Source organism: Dermacentor silvarum, chromosome 2 (genome assembly GCF_013339745.2).
Source record: "Dermacentor silvarum isolate Dsil-2018 chromosome 2, BIME_Dsil_1.4, whole genome shotgun sequence".
Taxonomy (NCBI): domain Eukaryota; kingdom Metazoa; phylum Arthropoda; class Arachnida; order Ixodida; family Ixodidae; genus Dermacentor; species Dermacentor silvarum.
Window position 1 is genome coordinate 75,836,883 of NC_051155.1, and position 21,286 is coordinate 75,858,168.

The window sequence follows — 21,286 nt, forward strand, 5'->3', positions numbered from 1 at the left end:
TTTTTTTAAAAAAACTAGTTACCTGTACATTGCGATTCGTCATGCAAGTAATGTCCGCCTATTAAGTAACCTACCTGAACAGGTCGAATTGCGCCGATAGGCTCCGTGCGAACTAAAAAATAAATAAATTACCCTGTAAGGAACCTACTGCTGATGCGTAATCAGCATGTCATCTAGCACGCTAAGATGTTAATAAAGGCACCCAGTCGTTTAACGTACGAAAGGCCACCATTCAGAATGAGCACAATAAATGTCAGAATGTTTCCTGTCCAGCACTTGAGCGCAATGTTCGCACCGCTCAGTGCACCAACGCTGAAGCCATTCTCGTCCCACCCTCACAGATGGGCAACTATGTAAGCTTCTCTACAAATCCATCCATATTTGGTCCGTAACGGCGGCCCTACAGTGTAGCACGAATGTCCTAGCAATGTGACGTGTCCCCTATACAAATTATGGTAAGAACTCGCCATACGGCAAATATGAAACAAAAGCCTGCCATGGGTGGGAAGAAATCAGTCTTATGATTCCGGTGCAATAACATACGTTGCGCTACGAATACGTGTCCAGACAACCTCACGACGTCATCAACGGTTCTCGCCCAAAACTTTGCAGGAACTGTCGGATACAACATTTTCAAGAGACTAAGCCGCCACGATAGTCCAGTGGCTATGACACTGCGCTGCGGAGCCCGAGCTCGCGGGTTCAATCCCAGCTGCTGCGGCCGCATCCCGTTGGGGACAGAACGTAAAAACACTCATGTACTGTATATTGGGTGCACGTTAAAGAACGCCGAGTGATCAAAATTAATCCGGAGCCCCCCTACTATGGCGTGCTTCCTAATCAGATCGCGATTCTGGCACCTAAAGCCCCATAATATTTAAGAATACAAATTAACGCACAGAAGTCCGAAACATCGATCACTGCCTACGTGTAGCACACAACAATGTTTTGCGAGACCCAAAACTCGTGCCAGCAGCAGTGAAATTTACGAAGTGGTGTCTGCTGTAGCTGCACCACTTTATTAGAACAGCACAATGCTGGCCAATCGGGTGATCCGCAAAAGCAGCGCGCTGTAAACGAGGGGTGCTGCCTATCATGAATGGCTATTAGAACAGACGTAATCAAGCGGCTTAAGAACGAAGCTGAGCGTGTATGTGCTTGTCTGTGTTATACGCAACTAACGTGGCACTGAAAATTACGAATATTAACCATATTCGTAAAAGCTGGTCGCATCCATACCAAAACAGTTATATAGAAGCAAATCATAATCTCATCCTGATCCCTGGCTGACCGATATTTCGTAAATGGTTCCTTTCTTCTCTCTTCAACAGCGAGATTGGCGGCCTCGGGGATAACGGCCAGAACCGGACATCGGCATTCTTCCTGGGTGCCAGGTATGAAAGCATCAAGTCTTTACGACAAAGTTCGCATACGAAAAGAGTGGCTGTCGAGATATAACCCAAGCTACAAGTGGACAATTTCTTTAAGGTGCCGGTCGACAGTGCGTCAGTTCGCGCCGCTCCTTATTGGCAATATCCTTCTTACAGCTTTAAGAAACAGCCAATGGCCCATCTAAATAGCAGATTGCCTGATAATGAGAGCATCTTGTACAAATTGAGCTAGTACGCTTTTTAAAAGAGACAGGACTTAGTGAAAAACTATAGAATGTGCGGACTCATGTGTTTCTTTTTCTTTTCTTTTTAATCTTCTCTTGTTTTCTAATCTTTTCTACCCTTACCCCATCCCCCTGTGCAGAGTAGTGAACCGGACACTTAACCTGGTTAACCTCTCTCCCTGTCACCTCTTATTTTCCTTCCTTCCGTCCTTCCTGAATTCTTTACGCGGGTGAGGCTTCTCACTTCACGCAGTTCAGTGGAGAAAACCCACATTTCCCATATCGAAAAAACCCGTATGAACTTAAGGGAGTCCCATATAAAAACCCACATATTTTCATATATGATATGGGTCATGTCCCATATAATCCCCATATGTAACATATGAAGGCACCATATAAAAGCCCGTATGTTCCCAGATGTCGTATGGAAAAGTTCCATATGATTATAAAAACGTATGGAACTGACATATATCAAAATGTATGGCAACATACATCATATGTTGGCATGCCCCGCATGATAGTCCGGATTTTCATCCTCTCCAATCTTTGCTCATGAAAACGTACACGTGAAAGGGGAAAGCTTGTATACGCTCGCGACTAAGTTAACTGTCAGGGTCAGATGCATACAAAAACGCTGTGGAAAACTGTGAGCACAAAACGTCGTTCGTTTTTTTTTATTTCTGATAATATACTTATCCGCGAGTGTACGCCTTTGCTGTACTCTTTCACGTGTCGCTTGTTTCACGGAGGTGTGAATATCATGAACCAGCTTTCCCCCATGCCGCGCGTCGTTTTATGGCAGTTTGCATTTCGCTCCTCTTGGTTCCGCTCCTGGCGAAATCTATGATGATCGACGATACGAATGCACAGTAGTTTTGTGTTGTGTGTTTGGAAATGACTTCAGAATATGCGAACGCAGCGCTTTGTCATGTCGCTTTCATAGACGCGTCCATTTGTATACGCTGCTCTACAAACACGAATGCTGACAGACTGGCGTGACTTTTCGCACTTGAGAAAATGCAACATCTAGTTAACTACGCGATCAGTTCGCAGGCTTTAAGAGCAGCACAGGACGCCGTTGCCTGGAGGAAAGACAACAAAAATGGCGATGTACACTATATACACGTATACGTTGTGCGGCCTTGAATAAAATTAGTCCACTCGCTGAACAAGCACGATATAGCAGCACACCACGAGTTGGAATAGGCACACCTGCATTGGTATTCGAGGTTCCCCAATGGCCATCGTCACCAAATTCTCAAAAAGGGTTCATGAGTCAACTTATCCCTAAGCCGCGCGGTGTGATGTCATTGAACTGCAACCGAAGCGCCAGTGACTTGTCTCCCATGATGATCGACTTGCACTGCGTTTTCGTGGTACTGCTTCCGACCAGCTCAATATTTGATTTATTAGCCTGCCTTAATGCAAAGATTAAAATATTTCACCATCGCAGATTTTAGTAGCTAGCAGACTGCGTGCACTGAGCAAGAAAGTTCCTTCTTCGCAGAACCAGCCTGGTCCATGACACGCATCCGATGTTGCTGTGGGACGGACGCCATTCCCACCGTGAAGGCCCAGTCGCAGGAGACACCACACCAACCGAAGGTTTGTGGATGTTTGAGTTTGTGTTTACTTCGCACAACTTGTAAGGAGTACATGGTGTGATGAGGAGGGTAGGAAAAAAGTTGCGTTAAGGCAGCTTGACTGGCCCCATATTTCTGTAAAACCAGGCATTGCAGATGAAAGGTGATTTCCGTATCTAGCAGAAATAAACTCGGCAAAAATACACTACACATTGCATATATACAAATGCCAGAGGATCATTGTACAAAAGTAAACACACGTTACAATATCAACCTAAAAAAGAAAAAAACGAAATGCGTAAAATGCATTAACAACGCTTCTTGCACTGACATATGACATTACACAAAAACTTTACAGAAGCGACTACATACTAAAATGCTTTCCATCCCTTTCTTTCCTTCTTCCTTTGTTTCTATTATGCGCATGTGAAAAGACACGCGTTGCGGCGGTTTGTACACATCTAAACAATGTTACTTTTGGCGTCAAAATTTCCGCTTTGGATGGCCAGAGAGGCGAACATATAGGCGTTGTAAACTTTCTGAAAAGTGCAACAATTTTTCAAACAAAATCGTGCGCGAGCTACATCTGGGACAAAAACATGAATGCTAACACGCGGGGGTGTGTTGTGAAAAGCACAGCAAATACGCAGAGCTTTTGTTCCACGTGAAGCTCGTTTCGGCTTAAAGGGACACTAAAGAGAAGCGTTAGGCTGGATTGGTGCATGGATTGCAATTACGGAATACCGAACAGGTCAGCCTTAGCATGATCTGAGGCTCAGTGAGCCAAGAAGGACGCGACAACTGAATATAGCGGGCGGGGAAGGCGACTGTCACCTGTATTTACCCGCGCCACCTCACGGATTTCAAATGCATTTGATCGCGGCTATACTTTTTTTTTCAAAGACAATGATTTAGTGCGCTCCTGAAAGAGCGATGCCTAATCGTAAATTCACGGCCACATTGATGTCACGAGCAATATAAAAAACATAGGTACGGCTTTCAATTTTCTTCGTTAAAGATCTGCGTTTTTCTGCCAAATATCAACGCAAATCGAGTTTGCAAACAGTGCACCGCTCTCGACTGATTTATTGTTTCCTGGTGAGGGGGCTTACGTGTTTTTGCACAGCCCTCATTTTCATAATTTCATGCGCTTTCTCTCCATGCCTATTGAGTCGTGTGCACTCGCTATCTCTTTGCCAGACCTGCAAAAGCCTAATCCCTACCTGGTGACCGAGATGCAGCCTGGCTGGCGTCCGCTGACCACCTACAAGGTGATGACTCTCGTCTGCATGCAGTGGTGACGCGACACTGAAAGATTAATTGCACGCGCCGGTTATCTATGACGCGGCGACGTTCAGGACACCACTAGCTGCTTTCTTCGTACACTATACCTTTTACAAAGGCGCAAATTCTCACAATTTATAGGTAACCAATGATCTTTGCCTTAAATAACTCTGATATGTGACCGACTTTGCATGTTTGAATATTTTTAGTCAGGCCCGATGTTGATATCCATCCGAGTAAAATTTACAGGGGCAGGCCATTCAGATAAATCGCAAGTGTCACGTTATAAAGTTTATTCCAACTTAGGGCGAATACAGCATACACGTAAACATTACCCGAAACTAAACAATATTGTTTAAAAGTTCCAAACCAGAAGTAAATAAGTACAAAAGCTAATAGCAACATAAGGAATTACGAGAACCAATAGATATCGATTTCTAAGATAGAATGGGGTTAATAAATGGCCTTCTTAGATTTTATTAAACAACTGCAAAGATGAAAGACATCTGTTATTAGAAATTCCAAATGAAACTTCAAAAATTCCTAAAGTTGACGTTTAAGTGTACGGCGCGTTTCCTGGTCGTTCCCCTGAGATTTGACACAGGCCGCGTGCGCAGTTCCCCGGTGCGACGCCAGCCGTGAGCATCCTGGCGAAGGCGGGCTGGGCATTGGCGGCAGCCGAGTCCGCGCTCGTATTCGATCACCGGCTGCAAGTGGTCAGCGCCGTGCTGGTCCGTCCCACGTGTTCGCCCGGCGTCGAGTCCAGGCTCCGTGGACGTCTCGAACGGATATCCAGCGCAGGGTACAACATCCGCTTGCAGGGACTTCAGATGGCCAGGATGACCATGCGTAAGGCCTGCTGTCCTACTGGACGCTTCCGCTGCAGGGTGTTCCTTCTTCAAAGTGTCGAGGCCTGATTCACACAGCCGTCAAACGCCCCGTGCCGTCATCGTCACGGCACCGGCGCGTCCGTCATCAAACAGCGTTTCCTCGCCGGTTTCTCCTCGAAAATGACAAGCCGATGACGTTGGCTGATGCTCTTAACGCCGTCATTTCTGATGATGACGTTTCCACGGCTGTGTGAATCGGGGCCGCTTTCCGCGGCAGCCCAGTGGCTATGAGGTTCTGCTGCTGAGGTTGCTCGTTCGATTCCCCGTCGCATAGACCGCATTCTGACGGGGACGTAATGAAAAAAAAAAAACACTCGTAGTAGTTAGGTCTACTTTAAGGAAACCCAGGTGATTGAAATTAATCCGGAGTCCGCCACTATACGGCATGCCTCCCAGCACTTACTGGACGTGATCCCTTCAACTTAAAGTGTGGCAGCGTTCTCGTTAAGGCGGCTTGAAAACTACCTGACACTCCTGAAAACCTTAATGCTTGGAAATATTTGCATATTTTGATTACGCATGAGCCTGTGAAAAGTTCTGACGATTACTTATAAAAGGTGCATCGTACATTTCGTACCTAGGTTCCCAATTTTCTTGTGCATATTTTATGAAGGTATCGGGCTTTCAGTGTTTGTCAAAATGCGAATAAATGATTCCTTTTCGAGCCGCATTTCACCGTGTCAACGACAGAGCCGTTACTATAGGTGCTTAAAGAAGTAAAACATGTGTACACCAAAACGATCACACTGATTTTATTGTGAGCTTGTCCAGACTCGTAGCGAATATTTTTTGCTAAACCCTATTTATTACATATATATATATATATATATATATATATATATATATAATAAACGTGTGGGAACTTAAGTTTATATTTGTTACGCACGTGGTTTCGTTACTACGCACGTATACGAGTACACAAGATGCGAAGAAGGCGAGAGCTATCACGTTTTTGTTGAGGCAGGCAACGAATGGCATACGCCAGGTGAGAAGAATGCTCTGATATAGCAGGACCGCAAATATATGTCCCACTAATGAAATAAGTTCCTGACGACCAAATTTAGTTTATCCATCCAACAAAAAAAAAACACTGTGGGAGATGTGCGAATGACATACGCAGACTGTGACCACTGCACGCAGTGCACAGAGAGTTAAGCGCGAAATGTATGCATTAGCTTGATCGCATGGTTAAAACGACAGTATGATTGCGCTTCAGATACGCAGATGAGATAAGAAGAGAAGGTTGAGCACCCATCGAAATGAAACGAGCATTGCATTGAATCCACTAGGTTATTTACGTAGCTATAGTGAAACGATGTACGGGCAACAGAATTTTGCATGGACATGCATTTTTCTGTTTTTTTTTTTGCACTGCCCCGGTCAACAGAAAGCATCTGCGCAGCTAGGTATGTGATATCGTTCTTTATTTATTTTTTTTTGTCGTAAAAACTTTAATTTATGGACAAGCAGAAAACTTCGGGCCAGTACCATATACAACTATTTGCTCAACAGAAATTTATATGGAAATATATGGCTTCTATGAGAGTCTTTTTAAGGTTCGAAATCGTGCAGATCAAGACGGGGAAAAATCACTCCGCGCCCGCATTTTCTGAGGGTCTCTCTCGCTCTCTCTCGCTGTTTTCCAAACCCTCGCCATTCACGGTGTTTGCCTTCACCAATCAGTATTTTCCACTGCAAATATTCATTTGAGTGGCGTAATAAAGCCTTTATGCTCGAGAATATAAAATTATACTGAAAAGGTACGGTCGCAGAGATTCAAAAGAGGCTAGTACGAGATCAGAGAAGGTACAGTCGAAATTCTGACAGCGGGCAATTACAAAACGACCACCGGACAGGCTGTTATCCCGCCATTGCATGTTGAGCCTACATACACGGTTTTGAGTTCCTCACCTTAGTCAGTCAGAAGATGAGCCTGTCAATGTCTAGCTAAGCATGATTGGGACTACTTAAGCTTAGTCAGTGATCGATAGCCAATTATAGCTAATCGATAATTGATCAATATTCAATAAATTCCGGGAAATATGCTGGGCATGACTTGGTAATGCTTAGCCTACCCAAATACGTGGCCAATACCTTGCGACGGCCAATCGATAGCCAATCAATAGCTAATAGATAATTGATGAATTATCAATAAATTCTGAAAAAAAATGCTGGCGATTATTTCGCAGTACTTCGCCTAGCCCAAACACGTGGGCAATACCTTGCGATAGCCAATCGACAGTCAATCAATAGGTAACCGATAAACGATCAATAATCAATAAATTCGCGAAAAGCATAACCTGAAATGCCTGGACCAGCTAGGTGGCGATCAGCTCCGCTGTTTCTTTAGCCTTGCGCCACTGTTTCTTTAGCCTTGCGATTTTGCACAAGGTCGCGGGTTGGATTACCAGCCACGGCTGCCGCATTCTCACGGAGAGGCAATGCAAGAGCACTCGTGTATTTATATTCAGGTGCATGGTAAATAACCCCAGGTGGCCAACATTAATCCGTAGGCCTCCACTACGACGTTTCTCATAACCGCTGTGGAGAAGGAGGTTCAAGCCCGCAATATTTCTTTGTTTTGCCTCCAAAAAGCTAGCATAGGTGCCCGACACACCACTCACACTTTTGTAGGGAAGCCTAAGGCGACCGATAAGTCCGTAGGTGTTGCCCCAAGGCAGTGCGCCGCGGGACTCCAAGCCAAAAGAAAAGCTAGTTAGGTTGGGTCTAGTCGCATGAAAACAAGTGTGGTAATACACCAAACGAGAGGTAATGATTGAATAAACACCCACGCCTCACTTACTAGTAATTCGCAACATTGTTTCTCTACGTAGCAAACGCCTGCAGAGTCTTAGATAGTGACTGCGAGAACGTCAATGGCACGTACCCGCAGAACGTAGACATGTAGGAAGCTCCAGAAGAAGAAAGTCATGCTCCTATCAGACGCGAAGAGCGCTGATCTAGAGAGAATAGTTTATTCAGCCTATAGTCCGGAGCTTTCGTTTTCAGATTGTCATTGCCTATAAGCCACGTGATCTTGAAGAAGAGAGATGTTGCTTCGGGGGAATTGAGTCAATCGTTCAGAGAGGTGGGATGCAGTGCTGCATACTGGTACCGGTCTTTTAACTACGGGGCGTTCTCATAAGGTGTATGTAAATGAGAAGCCCCCGCAGTGACGGCAGGCTATAGGGAGATGGGGGGGGGGGGGGTCTGGTGGTCCTGGTAAAGGGGTGCATAGCAGGTGGATGGATGGACGCTATGAGCGTCCCCTTTAAAACGGATTGATGGATTGCGGCACCAAGCTATTTTCTTATTTCGTCTATCTTACCTATCTTTTTTAAACAGACAAAACATTCCCGATGAGGATGATGATGATGATTTACTGGCATCCGTTTTGAAACCGGGCGGTGGCAAAAAGCCACCTGGCCTGCTTGATTTAATCAAGCTATAAGTGCTACTTTAGAGAGACATCTAGCTTTCGCATCCTCCGGCTTTTTTTTTTTCGGGACGACAAAAGCTCCCAAGAGCGCTCGTCTGATCAGTGTTTTCCTATATGGGCTCCTTAAAACATGTCTCGCGCTCTTTCATGATAATGGCTTGTAGTGCGAGTGCTTTATTGGTGCCTCGGCGTCGCAGCATTCATCCAATGGTCGGTCACCAAGACAATTCGGCGCCGGCGCACCAGAGGCGCCGCCGTAGTCTCTTCGCCTTTGACGGAGCGCTCTTTTGCGGAGCCCTTGGTGGAGGTTCGGCGAGGTTCGGTTCGGCTCCGCCTGTCGGCACGACGCGGCTGGCTGCAGCAGCTCAGCTTCGGGAGCGTCGTCATCACCAAGCCCGAGGTACTGCGCTGCATAATACCGCTCCGAGAGAAGAAAAAAAACTGTGCTGCGTTGTCCAGCCGCTAACGTCATTCGCTTTCGAAGGTATGCGATGTGCTAACCTGCGCTGTTTGGAGAGTAATGAACAGTTCGGTGCTGACTGTTGTAACTTCAAACACCGGCATTAGTTTGTTTTGTAAGTTGGGATCCTTAATACCAAACCGCAAAAATGCTTTCTATATTTTTCCGTCTTTCTTTTCTCCTGCGCTCTCTGAGTGTTGCCACTTACAAAAATAAATAAATATGATAATGATAATAAACTTCCTGCGTATTCATCAAAGCTGTTAACTTGGCGGTGAAGCTCCGTGTTTGTATGTTATGAGTTTTTTTTTTAAATTTGCAGTTCGGGGCACGTCCCACATACTTGTCGGCTCATACTTTGAAAGAACTGCGTACAAAGAGTATACTTGGCGTTTCTGGCGGTTCACGCTCTATGTACAAACTGCAGTTCAATATCTGGACGCATGTCCACACTGACACATTCGCGTCGTATCTCGTGCCGCGAACTACGCTGCTGTGACGAATACACTGCTAACATTGTTGCCTATGTGCATGCAGGAAGACCGCATCTACACGATGACTGACGCAACTCCATGGACTCCGCTCCTGTCATTGTGCACGGAACCCAAGCCGATCGAATTCCAGCAGATCATTCCAAATAAGTAAGCTCCCGAGGCCTTTAGATGTCTGCTAGACATTACCGAACTTTTTCGTCGCTTCGTGCGGCTATATAACAGCATCTTATAATAGCCTTCCGCTGCCATTTCATACCGCCAGCACCTTGAATGTTGGCACTGATTAGCACCTATAGGGCACTGCACGTAATAAGGAGAGGCAAACTGTGTCGTGCGAGATCGGTGAGAGCGTAGCCAGTGTGTCTGTGGCCTGTGTTGCAGCTCCAAGGTGGCAGCCGTCAGCTGTAATGACAGTGACCGCGAGCTGTTCTGCCTTGGTAGTTGCCCAGCCGAGGAGAGGCTGGTGCGCGTGCTCCGTCTGCGCCAACAGGACGTTCGCTGGCACACCACCCGACTCACCCTGGCACGGTACGTGTGCCGCGCATGCGCATCGCTGTCCACCACTTAATCTGGCGGAGATCTATGCCGCTGACAATGCATCCACACGATGGACCGAATTTTTCGTCATTAACAACGTCCCTAAATGAGCAAGAGAACAGGAACGTCGGTCACGGATTACCGTCCGTCCGCACCTCGCCTCTGGAAGAAAAGTGAAAGAAACACGAACACAACTTGAGAGCCGAAGCTACGACCTCCGCATGACGCGTCCAGTGTTATAAGTTTAGCTACGGCGACCGGCAGTCCCTCCGTCCACTTTCTTGGGATCAGTGATGGGCTCCCTCGAGCAATACAGAGGCACGCATATTTCGGTTAAAATCACTTTTAAAAATAATTTGCGCTTGTCGCTGCTCTTCTTTTGCTCGAATTTCGCGGAAAGTTAGCAATTTATGGTCCGGAGCGTTCAATGTACCACCTGCACAGTTACTTGCCGGGTTTTCAAGAAAAAAACACCGAGGTTGCCATCGTCTATGGGGAAGCTAGCTGCTGCCAAGACTGCACTAGCATAAACTAGTGCCATCCCCTGGCGGAAAGTGCTGGAACGCAGCTTTTCTGGGCGTGTTGTGGCGTGTTTGGGGAGCGGGCAACCGCCATAACCATCCCAGAACGGCTGCTTTCCACAGCTCCGACAGGCGACGGCATAAGTTTATGCTATAGCGTAGCCTTGGTAGCAGCTAGCTTCCCCATAAACAAAGACAACTTTGAGTATTGTTTGTAAAAGCCCGGCAAGAAATTGTTAAAGAACAATCCGCACCATAAAATGCGATGTTTCGGCGAAATTCGAATAAGATCAAAGCACCGGTAAGTGGATCAAAGTTTGTCTACTCTTTTCAAGCAACGAATGCACGTCCTCTAGGAAGGGGAGCAACAAAATGCTTTCAGGAGGCCGTAATGGCTAACCACAGACGTCTCCCATAAAATTGTTCAATGACAATAAACGTTCAACGTTGCGAGCTACTTGCTCCATATTCACATGTCCCATTCCAAATCACGTGTCACGAGTAATCGTCCTTTAAAACCAAATTAGGGTGTTTCCTCTCATATTGCTCACGACTGGCATGTGCATTAAATCTTGCCATGCGAGCAGACCTAGCCGGCACCATTAACGACTGTGGCGGTGCATGTGTAATGCCCTTTCAACCGCAGTCATTGCGTAGCCATCAGCGGCAGGCAATTCCCGTCCTGGTTCAAATGGTAGAGCATGCGGAAGTTGTCGGTTCAGCACTTACCGGCGAAAAGTATTTTCTTTCCCTTCCCCTTTAAGAACATGAAGCTTAGCGGAGATTTAACTCTCATTCTTAATTCACTGAACATTTCAATTAAACTACACTTCCCCAGTGCCTTCCTTGGCTTAGTTTTCTGTTGGCCTCGCAAAATGTTTGACCTCGCACCCCGTGCAATTGGGAAGCTATAATAAAACAACGGAAACAACAGAGGCGTGGTGACTAATTGAGCCAGGAAAGCTTGGTTACAGCGTGTCTGTGACGTCTATGACTAATTGCGTTTTCTGCCTTGTCTGGTAGATTTATGGTAGAGGCTGAAATTACCTGCATAATAAAACGCAATGTTCAGGTAGCTAAATAAAGGTATTCACTAACGTTTTCAATTTTTCACAATAGGGCACACATTGTAAAAGTGAAATTGAATCCGAGCAGTAGTGAAGTCACGGCTACTTGCATAAATCTTACAACTGTCATCACTTCCAAGATATTGTCCTCCGAATCTGCTAAATCAATGCATTGGCGTACTTCTTATGGGTGTCCCTTGGAATGGTTAAGGAGTCATTCCACATTTTTCGAACACCCGGAAAGGAACGGTGTCACTAGTCTAGCAAACGGAATGAGAATGGAATGGTAGGAGCCGGAGATTCCTAATTGGAGTTGGAATCAAATTGCCACACAGTCCCGGTAGGGGAAGTATTTATATTTAGCGACACTACAAAATCTTAAAATCTTCCCATTAGACTAATCTAAGACCGAACAATTTATAACACTTCTCTTTTTTTACTCAATGCGGATCTTTCACTATCTTCCTATCGAATGTGTTGAATACCGTCTTGTTCACTATGAACAAGACGGTATTCTACACGAATATTCCAGATTTCTGATGACCCGCAAACGTTGCTTCATTACACTGTTGAAGTGCATTTAAAGACAGACTTTCAAGTTTACTTCTTAACTTTAAAAGCGAAGCTTTCTTGGAGAACTCTACCGGACTTTCCTGACCGTGGATGCTGGGTGCTGCTGCTGCGGTCTTGCTGATTAGCTCAAGATTAACAAAGTATTTAATTACGCGCCCGATGGTGTGATCGAACCTCGGTCCCCCACCTCAACAGTCTGGTTCTCTATTTAGACCACGATACCGCTTTTTCTTCTTCTCGTTATTGCCTTTTTTTTACTGAACAGGCAATACCACAATGTTAAAGTACATGAGCCTTTTTTGTGGCTTACGGGTATTAAAACTTCTTAAGCTCTACCAAACCATTAAGCAGGATGATTCACTCAGGCAGATCGGGTTGATTCCTGAACACCTCTCGAACACGAAACGCATTCTCAATGAAACTCATAGCACGCATACTTCTATCGTTGCCAACGCCAACTAAAGCTCTGTGCGACGATCGCGCTGTGCGTCACATTCCATAGCACGGGTGCGAGAGGCCACATGTGCGCGCGCTAGATTCCTTAAGGGCAAAAACGCACAAATTATAAGGGCAAATTTATTGCGCTGAATTAACCACTTCACGAAAGCTTCACATGAATTCTAGGATGTGCGTTGAATCTGCATATATATATATATATATATATATATATATATATATATATATTATTGGCCATCCGGGCCATCTCGTCGACGCTTCCGGAGTGCAGCCTGATCCCGACGAAACTCGCGCCGTCCGAGACTTTCCGGTTCAAGATTTCGCGGCAATTGTTCAAGATTTTGCGGCAATTGCTAGACCCCTCACTAATCTTTGAAGAAAGGCGCACAATTTTCGTGGGGTACTTCAGAAGCCACCGCCTTTTCTCGTCTCGTCACTTTTCTCACCTCACCACCCATTCTCGCCCACTTCGACCGTGATGCCCCTACAGAATTGCGTACAGATGCCAGTAGTCATGGTGTAGGTGCCGTCTTAGCCCAGTGTCAGCGTGGCCAGGATCGCGTTATTGCTTACGCAAGCCGCCTCCTATCACCATCTGAGTGCAACTATTCCATTACGGAAAGGGAATGCCTTGCTGTTGTTTGGGCAGTTGCGAAGTTCCGTCCTTACCTTTACGGTCGTCCTTTCTCCGTAGTCACTGACCATCATGCCCTCTGCTGGCTCTCATCGCTAAAAGATCCTACAGGCCGGCTTGGTCGATGGGCTTTGAGGCTACAAGAATTTTCATATTCCGTGATCTACAAGTCTAGCCGTCTGCACCAAGACGCTGACAGCTTGTCGCGTTACCCTATTGACGACTCTGACACCTCCAATACTGACAATGCTGCTTGCGTTTTCTCAGTATCCCAACTCCTTCATTTCGCCGACGAGCAGCGTCGTGATGCCTACATCAGAGCACTCATCGACCGTTTGGAACACTCTCCGGCCGATGCTACTCTACGCCTCTTCGTCCTCTGCGACGGTACTGTGTACTGTCGTAACCTTCATCCGAACGGCTCTGAGTTCCTACTTGTAGTACCTAAACACCTCCGCTCAACCGTTCTAGAAGAGCTTCACGACGCACCAACGGCAGGACACCTCGGCGTTTCTCGAACCTATGACCGAGCAAGTCGCCGCTTTTTCTTGGCCGGGCCTTGCCCGTTCCGTACGGCGTTACGTCGCCGCTTGTGAACTTTGCCAACGACGCAAGAAGCCTTCCCAGCTCCCCGCTGGACATGCCGGCCGACATGCAGCCGCTCGACATGCCGGCCGAACCCTTCCATCGTATTGGCTTAGACCTTCTCGGCCCCTTTCCGGAATCTACATCAGGAAACAAGTGGGTTGCCGTCGCTGTGGACTATGCGACCCGCTACGCCGTAACACGCTCTCTTCCGACCAGTTGCGCTACTGACGTTGCGGACTTCCTCCTCCACGATATCATTTTGATGCATGGTGATCCGAGTCAAATGCTCACCGACCGTGGCCGTACGTTCTTGTCCGAAGTCATTGACATCATGCGTGCCTGCTCAACACAGCATAAAATTACCACCTCCTACCACCCACAAACGAACGGCCTCACTGAGCGTCTGAACCGCACGTTTACAGACATGCTATCGAAGTACGTTTTAGCCGACCACCGTGACTAGGACCTTGCTCTACCTTACATTACCTGTGCATACAACTCTTACCGTCTCGAAACTGATGGCTTTCCCCCGTTTTACCTCATGTATGGCCGAGAACCGACGCTACCACTAGACAATGTGCTTCCGTCCACCACAGCTTCCACTAGCGATTATGCCCGTGATGCAATCGCTCGTGCTGACCATGCTCGCCAACTTGCGCGTGCTCGTCTGCAAGTGTCTCAAGAAAAACAGAAACAACGCTACGACCTCCGTCACCGTGATGTGCATTTTGCGCCCGGCATCGTGTTGCTTTGGTCACCATCGCGTAAAGTTGGCCTTTGTGAAAAACTGCTCTCCTGTTACACCGCCCATATCGCGTACTCCGCCAAGTGACCGATGTCACCCACGAAATCTTTCTCGCCACGCCCACTACGTCCTCCGCTGTTGCCACCAGTGATATTGTCCACGTCGCCCGACTCAAACCCTACAACTCTCCAAGCGCATTGGATATTTAACAGCACCGTGACGGCGCTCTTGCCGCCGGGGGGGGGGGGGGGGGGGGTAGTATTACGATATCATCGAAAGATGTTCAAGGGACGAGCCGCCGCGAGAAAGACGATGAAGTGTGTCTGTGCTCGTGGTACGAGCGAGTGTGGGCCTGGCTGTCTGGCTCCAGTGTAAATAGCCTGTAAATAGCCTCTTTCGTCTGTGTCCTTCCACACGTAACAATATATATATATATATATATATATTGTTATCCATGTACGCCGATGTACAACACAAGACGTGGGATCAGGTTCTACCGTACGTAACATTTGCGTACAACTCTGCCATCCAGGAGACGACGCGATTCACGCCGTTCGTTCTTGTCTATGGACGTGAGGTTCAGACCATGCTGGATGCGATGCTTCCACACGATTATGAAGCGCTGCTCACCCCTGACGCTGAGCAATTTACGCAGTACGCCGAAGAAGCTCGCCAATTGGCACCCCTACACATCACGCAACAGCAGAGTGTAGATGCACGTCGCTACAATCTTCGCCATCGCCAAGTGGAATACCACCCGGGCGATCAAGTTTGGGTGTGGACGCCGGTGCGCCGCCAGGGGTTGTCAGAGAAACTGCTCAGTCGCTACTTTGGACCCTACAAAGTGCTGCGTCGCGTTAGTGACGTGAACTACGAGGTTCTCCCGGATAGTGCCATGTCACCCCAGCGTCGAAGGCAGCACTCGGAGATTGTGCACGTTGTACGACTCAAACCTTATTTCGCGCGATAGTGCGACAGCGTCTCAACTTTATGATGTACTTTATTTTTCTTTCCCTCACCCCCCACTTGTGCTTACTTTATGTTCCTTCCCTTTTTTTTCTTTCCCTCTACCTACGTCGACCAGCGCTAGCATCGGGACGATTCCCGTTTTTTTCACAGGGGGAAAATGCCACGAGGTCTCGAGCTGCGGCGAGCGCGAGCCAGTATTCAGGCAAGGAGAGAAGAAGAGGTTTTTCGTTTTTTGGGGTCAGCCATCTTCCTGGCTAGTACTCGTCTCTGCCGGTGCAGGACTTCTTGCTCTGAAGGCCTTCTGTTGCACGTGACAATATATATATAGTGGGCATTTATTGTGTACTTCATCTTCTGTACATTATCATCATCATACGTGTGCCCCTCATCTTATCGCGCGTGCGGGGCATCATCATTAGCGTGGACTGTGTCGACGGCTGTTCAGGCTGGTTGTGGACGCCGCCCTTCTTCGCTGTGTCGTCTCTCGGGCTCAATAAAGATCCGCCCTTACTGTGACGTCACAAGTGGTGGAGGTGCTTCTTGGTTCCCCGTCCTCTACGCCCCTGGCCTACTCGCTGGAGCTTCGTTTCGGTCGCGGCTTGTGCCCACTGTCCGTCAGCATGTCTCAGGACGAGCAGCCTGGCGCTTCTACCCTAACCATCCCGCCTCCACAAGCCGCACCTTCTGTGATCATCAGCGGCCACCAGCGTGATCCCCATCTGTTCGCTGGTCTTCGCGGTGAAGATGCTGAAGGCTGGCTGGATGATTACGAGAGCGTAAGCTCTGCTAATCGGTGGGATGATCCCCACAAGCTCCGCCATGTCTCTTTCTACCTGACCGGTGTGGCGAATACCTGGTTTTTCAGCCATGAGGTTGATTTCACCGATTGGACGAACTTCAAGCAGCAGCTTCGGCAAGTTTTTGGCACGCCGGTGGTTCGCTCCGCCCTTGCGAAGAAAACTCTGGATGCTCGCAAACAACACTCCGGCGAGTCCTACACATCGTACATCGAGGATGTGCTTGCACTTTGTCGCCGTTTCAATGCTGCCATGGCTGAGTCAGACAGGATACGCCACATTCTTAAAGGTATTGGGACTGTGGCCTTCAACGCGCTCGCCGTCAAGAACCCGGCTACCGTCGCTGACATTGTCTTGACGTGCCAGCGCCTCGACGAGCTCGAGTCCGTACGCTTGCAGCCGGACTTCAGCGAACACTGTTCTGCGGCAGACCCTGACTTGCGTATGATGATCCGGGCGATCATACACGAAGAACTGCAATCACTTGGCTTGTCATCTCCGTTGATGATTCCTGCTCAGCCTTCTGGTGCTGCATTGCGTGACGTCTTCAGAGAGGAACTCGCGTCAATGACCTGCTCTGCGAATGTGGACCCTCCGGCCCCTCGTACCGTATCAACATACGCGCAGGTTGCTTCCGCGCCTCCAACTAGGGTACGTCCAACGTTGCCTCTACCCACATACACGCAGGTTGGTGTAGCTCCTCCGGCCAATGTCCCCTCATTACCACTTGAGCCGTCATCGCCCCATCTGACCGCACTATCTCACAGCGCACCGAGCGCCCCTTACTACCCGCCTTGGCGACCGTCTCGTCCTACCCGTTATTACTGTTGTTATCGCGGCCATATATCACGTTTTTGCCGCAAGCGCCAACAAGATGAGCGTCGCGGGTACGACCTGTGTGAACGCGATGCGTATTCTGGTGGGCCTGTTACCAAAGCCGTCGTTACGCTTCCCCTCCGCGTTGTTCCCCATCTCCGCCCGCAACGACCGAGACGCCGAATGGTTACCGTACCGACCAGACGCCGATCACCTTCGCCCTTCCGCCGCTCCTCGTCACCGCTTCGGCCTACCTCATTCACCTCTGACCGCCACCCGGAAAACTAAGTATTGCAGTTTTCGGAGGAAAAACTGCATTCAACGACAGGACTACGATTCCTCCAGCGCGCCCTTGTAATATGATATCCGTGTTTGTTGAAGTTGTGCACGTTGAAGTATTGGTGGACACCGGTGCGACTTTATCTGTTATGCATTCCGATTTGTGTAGGCGTCTCAGGAAAGTTACGACGCCTTATGATGGACCCGCGCTTGTTGCAGCTCAAGGGAAAACAATCCACCCTTCCGCGTTTTGTACAGTGCGTGTATCCATCGATGGCATCGTCCACTACATACAATTTGTTGTGCTGTCGCCCTGCTCCCACCAGCTCATTTTAGGATGGGATTTCCTTGCCTCTGCTTCTGCTGCTATATGTTGTGGGCAAGGTGTCGTACATACGACCGACACCGACTATTCGCTCGGCCATGAACCGTACCAGCCACTTCGTCTACTCGCTGCAAAAGATACCGAGCTACCTCCAGGCTGTCAGCAAATTCTGACCATCACGTCCAACGTCATCGACCATGGCGATGTGTTAATGTTACCTTGTGCGCGTTGGCTCACAAAAGGGATAGCCATTGTTTCAGGCCTAGTTAGGTTTGATAATGGTTCTGCGCTTCTTGCATCAAGAAACACAACACCTGACAAAATTTTGCTTCCTAAAGGCACCACTTTGGCTTGCGTTGCTGATTCAGTGCCTCTCTCTGTCGTTCCCCTCAAGGCTACTCCCTCTGAAATCCTTCCTGCTGGACATTGTGCCTCTACCTTCGCTCTTGCTGCTGTAATCAGTTCGGACTTGACCCCTTCGCAGACGCAACAGCTCCTTGCCTTGTTGAAGAAGCATGAAGGTTCATTGGACGCCAATTCTTCGACATTGGGAAAGACCACCTTCTTCTTCTTCTTTCTGGAGTTTTACGTGCCAAAACCAGTTCTGATTATGAGGCACGCCGTAGTGGAGGGCTCCGGATTAATTTTGACCACCTGGGGTTCTTTAACGTGCAATTCAACGCAAGCACACGGGCGTTTCTGCATTTCGCCTCCATCGAAATGCGGCCGCCGGGGCCGGGATTCGATCCCGCGACCTCGTGCTCAGCAGCGCAACGCCTTAGCTGGGAAAGACAACCGTCACAGCGCATCGGATTCAGACAGACGGCAGATAGATCGTGCGTTGCCGGCCGTATCGCGTGTCTCAAGCTGAGAGCAAAATTATTTAGCAAAACGTCGCCGACATGCTGCAACGTGAGATAATTCGCCCCTCTGCTAGCCCTTGGTCGTCTCCTATTGTTTTGGCCTAAAAAAAAGATGGCTCCGTGCGTTTCTGTGTAGATTACGGAGCGCTCAACAAGATTACGCGCAAGGATGTGTACCCCATGCCTCGCATTGACGATGCCCTCGATACCCTGCAAGGTGCCGAGTACTTCTCTAGTCTTGATCTGCGTTCAGGTTACTGGCAAATTCCGATGCACGAAGCCGACAAAAAAAACAGCGTTTGCACCCCCAGATGTTCTTTACGAGTTGAACGTCATGCCCTTCGGCCTTTGCAATGCTCCCGCAACTTTTGAGCGCATGATCGACACCGTTCTGCGGGGCCTTGCTTGTGCTATCTGGTTGAAGACTTGCTTGTGCTATCTGGATGATATCGTTAATTTCTCGTCGACAATTGCACAGCACCTGCAACGTCTCGACGAGGTTCTCACGTGCATAGCCAACGCTGGTCTTCAGCTCAAGACCAAAAAGTGTCATTTTGCAAGCAAGATGATCAAGGTCTTAGGTCATATTGTAAGCAAAGATGGCATTCGACCTGATCCTGACAAGATTTCGGCGGTGCTTCACTTTCCTCGTCCAGAAAAGACCAAGGACATACGCAGTTTCCTTCCTATTTTCGCCGATTTATTCGCGATTTCGTCTCTATAGCTGCACGTTTACGCCACTTACTTCGTTCTGGTGCTCCCTTCGTGTGGTCACCTGACTGTGAATCTGCCTTTGATCAGCTAAAGGGCGCCCCCCACATCTGAACCTGGCCTGTGTCATTTTGATGAGACTGCACCCACACTCTTGCACACGGATGCTAGCCGCCATGGCATCGGTGCTGTGCTCCTCCAGCGAGACAACTCTTCGCGTGAGAGAGTCGTTGCGTATGCCAGTCGCGTGCTCACACCTGCCGAGGAGAACTATACCATCTCCGAGCAGGAGCGCCTCGCTGTCGTTTGGTCGGTCCAGAAATTTCGCCCTTATCTCCAGGGTCGCCATTTTACCATCGTGACGGATCACCATGCCTTATGTTGGCTTTCCACACTCAAGAACTTGTGCAGGGCGTCTTGGTCGCTGGATTCTTCGTCTGCAAGAATATGACTTTGATATCATCTACAAGTCTGGTAAGAAGCACCAAGACGCAGACGCTCTTTCTCGCTGCCCGCTTCCTACAGCCGCACTCATCAATGGTTCCGCCGCCCTCTCCAGTGACGCACTCACTGACGTCTCTTCTACGGCGGTTTTGTCATTCGCCACTCTTGATCGTCTCACTTCGCACGACCATGAATCATTTTCGTCTCAACAACTCACTGACTCGTACTGTCGCCGTATTATATAGACCACCTTCGTGGAGCTTCGCGCCCGCCTAACGCCCGGCTTCGTCGACAGCTGACACAATTTAAGCGGAAAACTCCGTGCTGTACCGCCATATCCATCATCCTGATGGACGACGCTGGTTGCCCGTGCTACTCGTTGCCTTCGTGCGCGTGTCCTTCAGGCCTTTCATGAAGATTTGACTGCTGGCCACCTTGGCATTCAGAAAACTTACGACCGCATAAGAAGTCGCTTCTACTGGCCTGGCCTGTCTACCAGTGTGGCGAGATACGTCGCTTCCTGCGCCATTTGTCAGCGTCGCAAACGTCCAACATCAGCTCCTGCCGGGCAACTACTACCAGTCTAATGTCTGCGGAGCCATTTGAGGTTCTTGGCATCGATTCTCAATGGGCCACTTCCCATGACTCCCGCCGGTGTCAATGGATAGTGATATGTCGTCGACCACCTGACGCGCTATGCCGAAAAAGCTTGTGTAAGTTCAACATCGGCTTCTGAAGTCGCTGCCTTCATTCTTAAATCATAATCCTGCGCCATGGCGCCCCTCGTGTCCTTCTGAGCGAGCGCGGTAGAGACATTCCTTTCCCAACTGGTAGGCAAAGTGCTCAAAGCCTCTGGCAACAGTCGCAAGACACATCAAGTTATCATCCTCAGACCAACGGCCTGACTGAGCGGTTTCATCGTACGCTTTCTGCCATGATAGCCGCCTATATTCAACCCGATCACAGAAATGGGCCACAATTTTGCCATTCGTCACCTTCGCGTATAACACCGCCGTTCAACGCACAACTGGTTACTCGCCATTCTACCTTTGTTTAGGCCGTTCAGCCAGTTCCTTTCTCGATGTTCTTTCTTCTCTGCCCCTGCAGTCCATCTCGATCTTCCTGCGAAGAATATGTTTCCGCCTCGTCCATTGTCGCCGCGGGCCCGCGTCACCACCGCAGCCAGACAGCGGGCC

At 48.5% G+C, this 21,286-nt stretch overlaps 1 protein-coding gene and 1 long non-coding RNA gene across 2 annotated transcripts in view; both read left to right on the plus strand.

Annotated features, from left to right (window-relative positions):
- LOC125943066 (uncharacterized) overlaps nt 1–3,145 on the plus strand; it is a 94,024-nt gene extending 90,879 nt beyond the window's left edge. Inside the window, exon 3 of the long non-coding RNA XR_007465527.1 lies at nt 3,123–3,145. This is a non-coding gene — a long non-coding RNA (uncharacterized LOC125943066). The remainder of the gene's footprint in view (nt 1–3,122) is intronic.
- Nucleotides 1–21,286, plus strand: part of LOC119440990 (uncharacterized) — a 360,528-nt gene that overhangs the window by 218,013 nt on the left and 121,229 nt on the right. Inside the window, exon 4 of the mRNA XM_049662789.1 lies at nt 10,147–10,293. Coding sequence (XP_049518746.1) covers nt 10,147–10,293 — 147 coding nt within the window. The remainder of the gene's footprint in view (nt 1–10,146; nt 10,294–21,286) is intronic.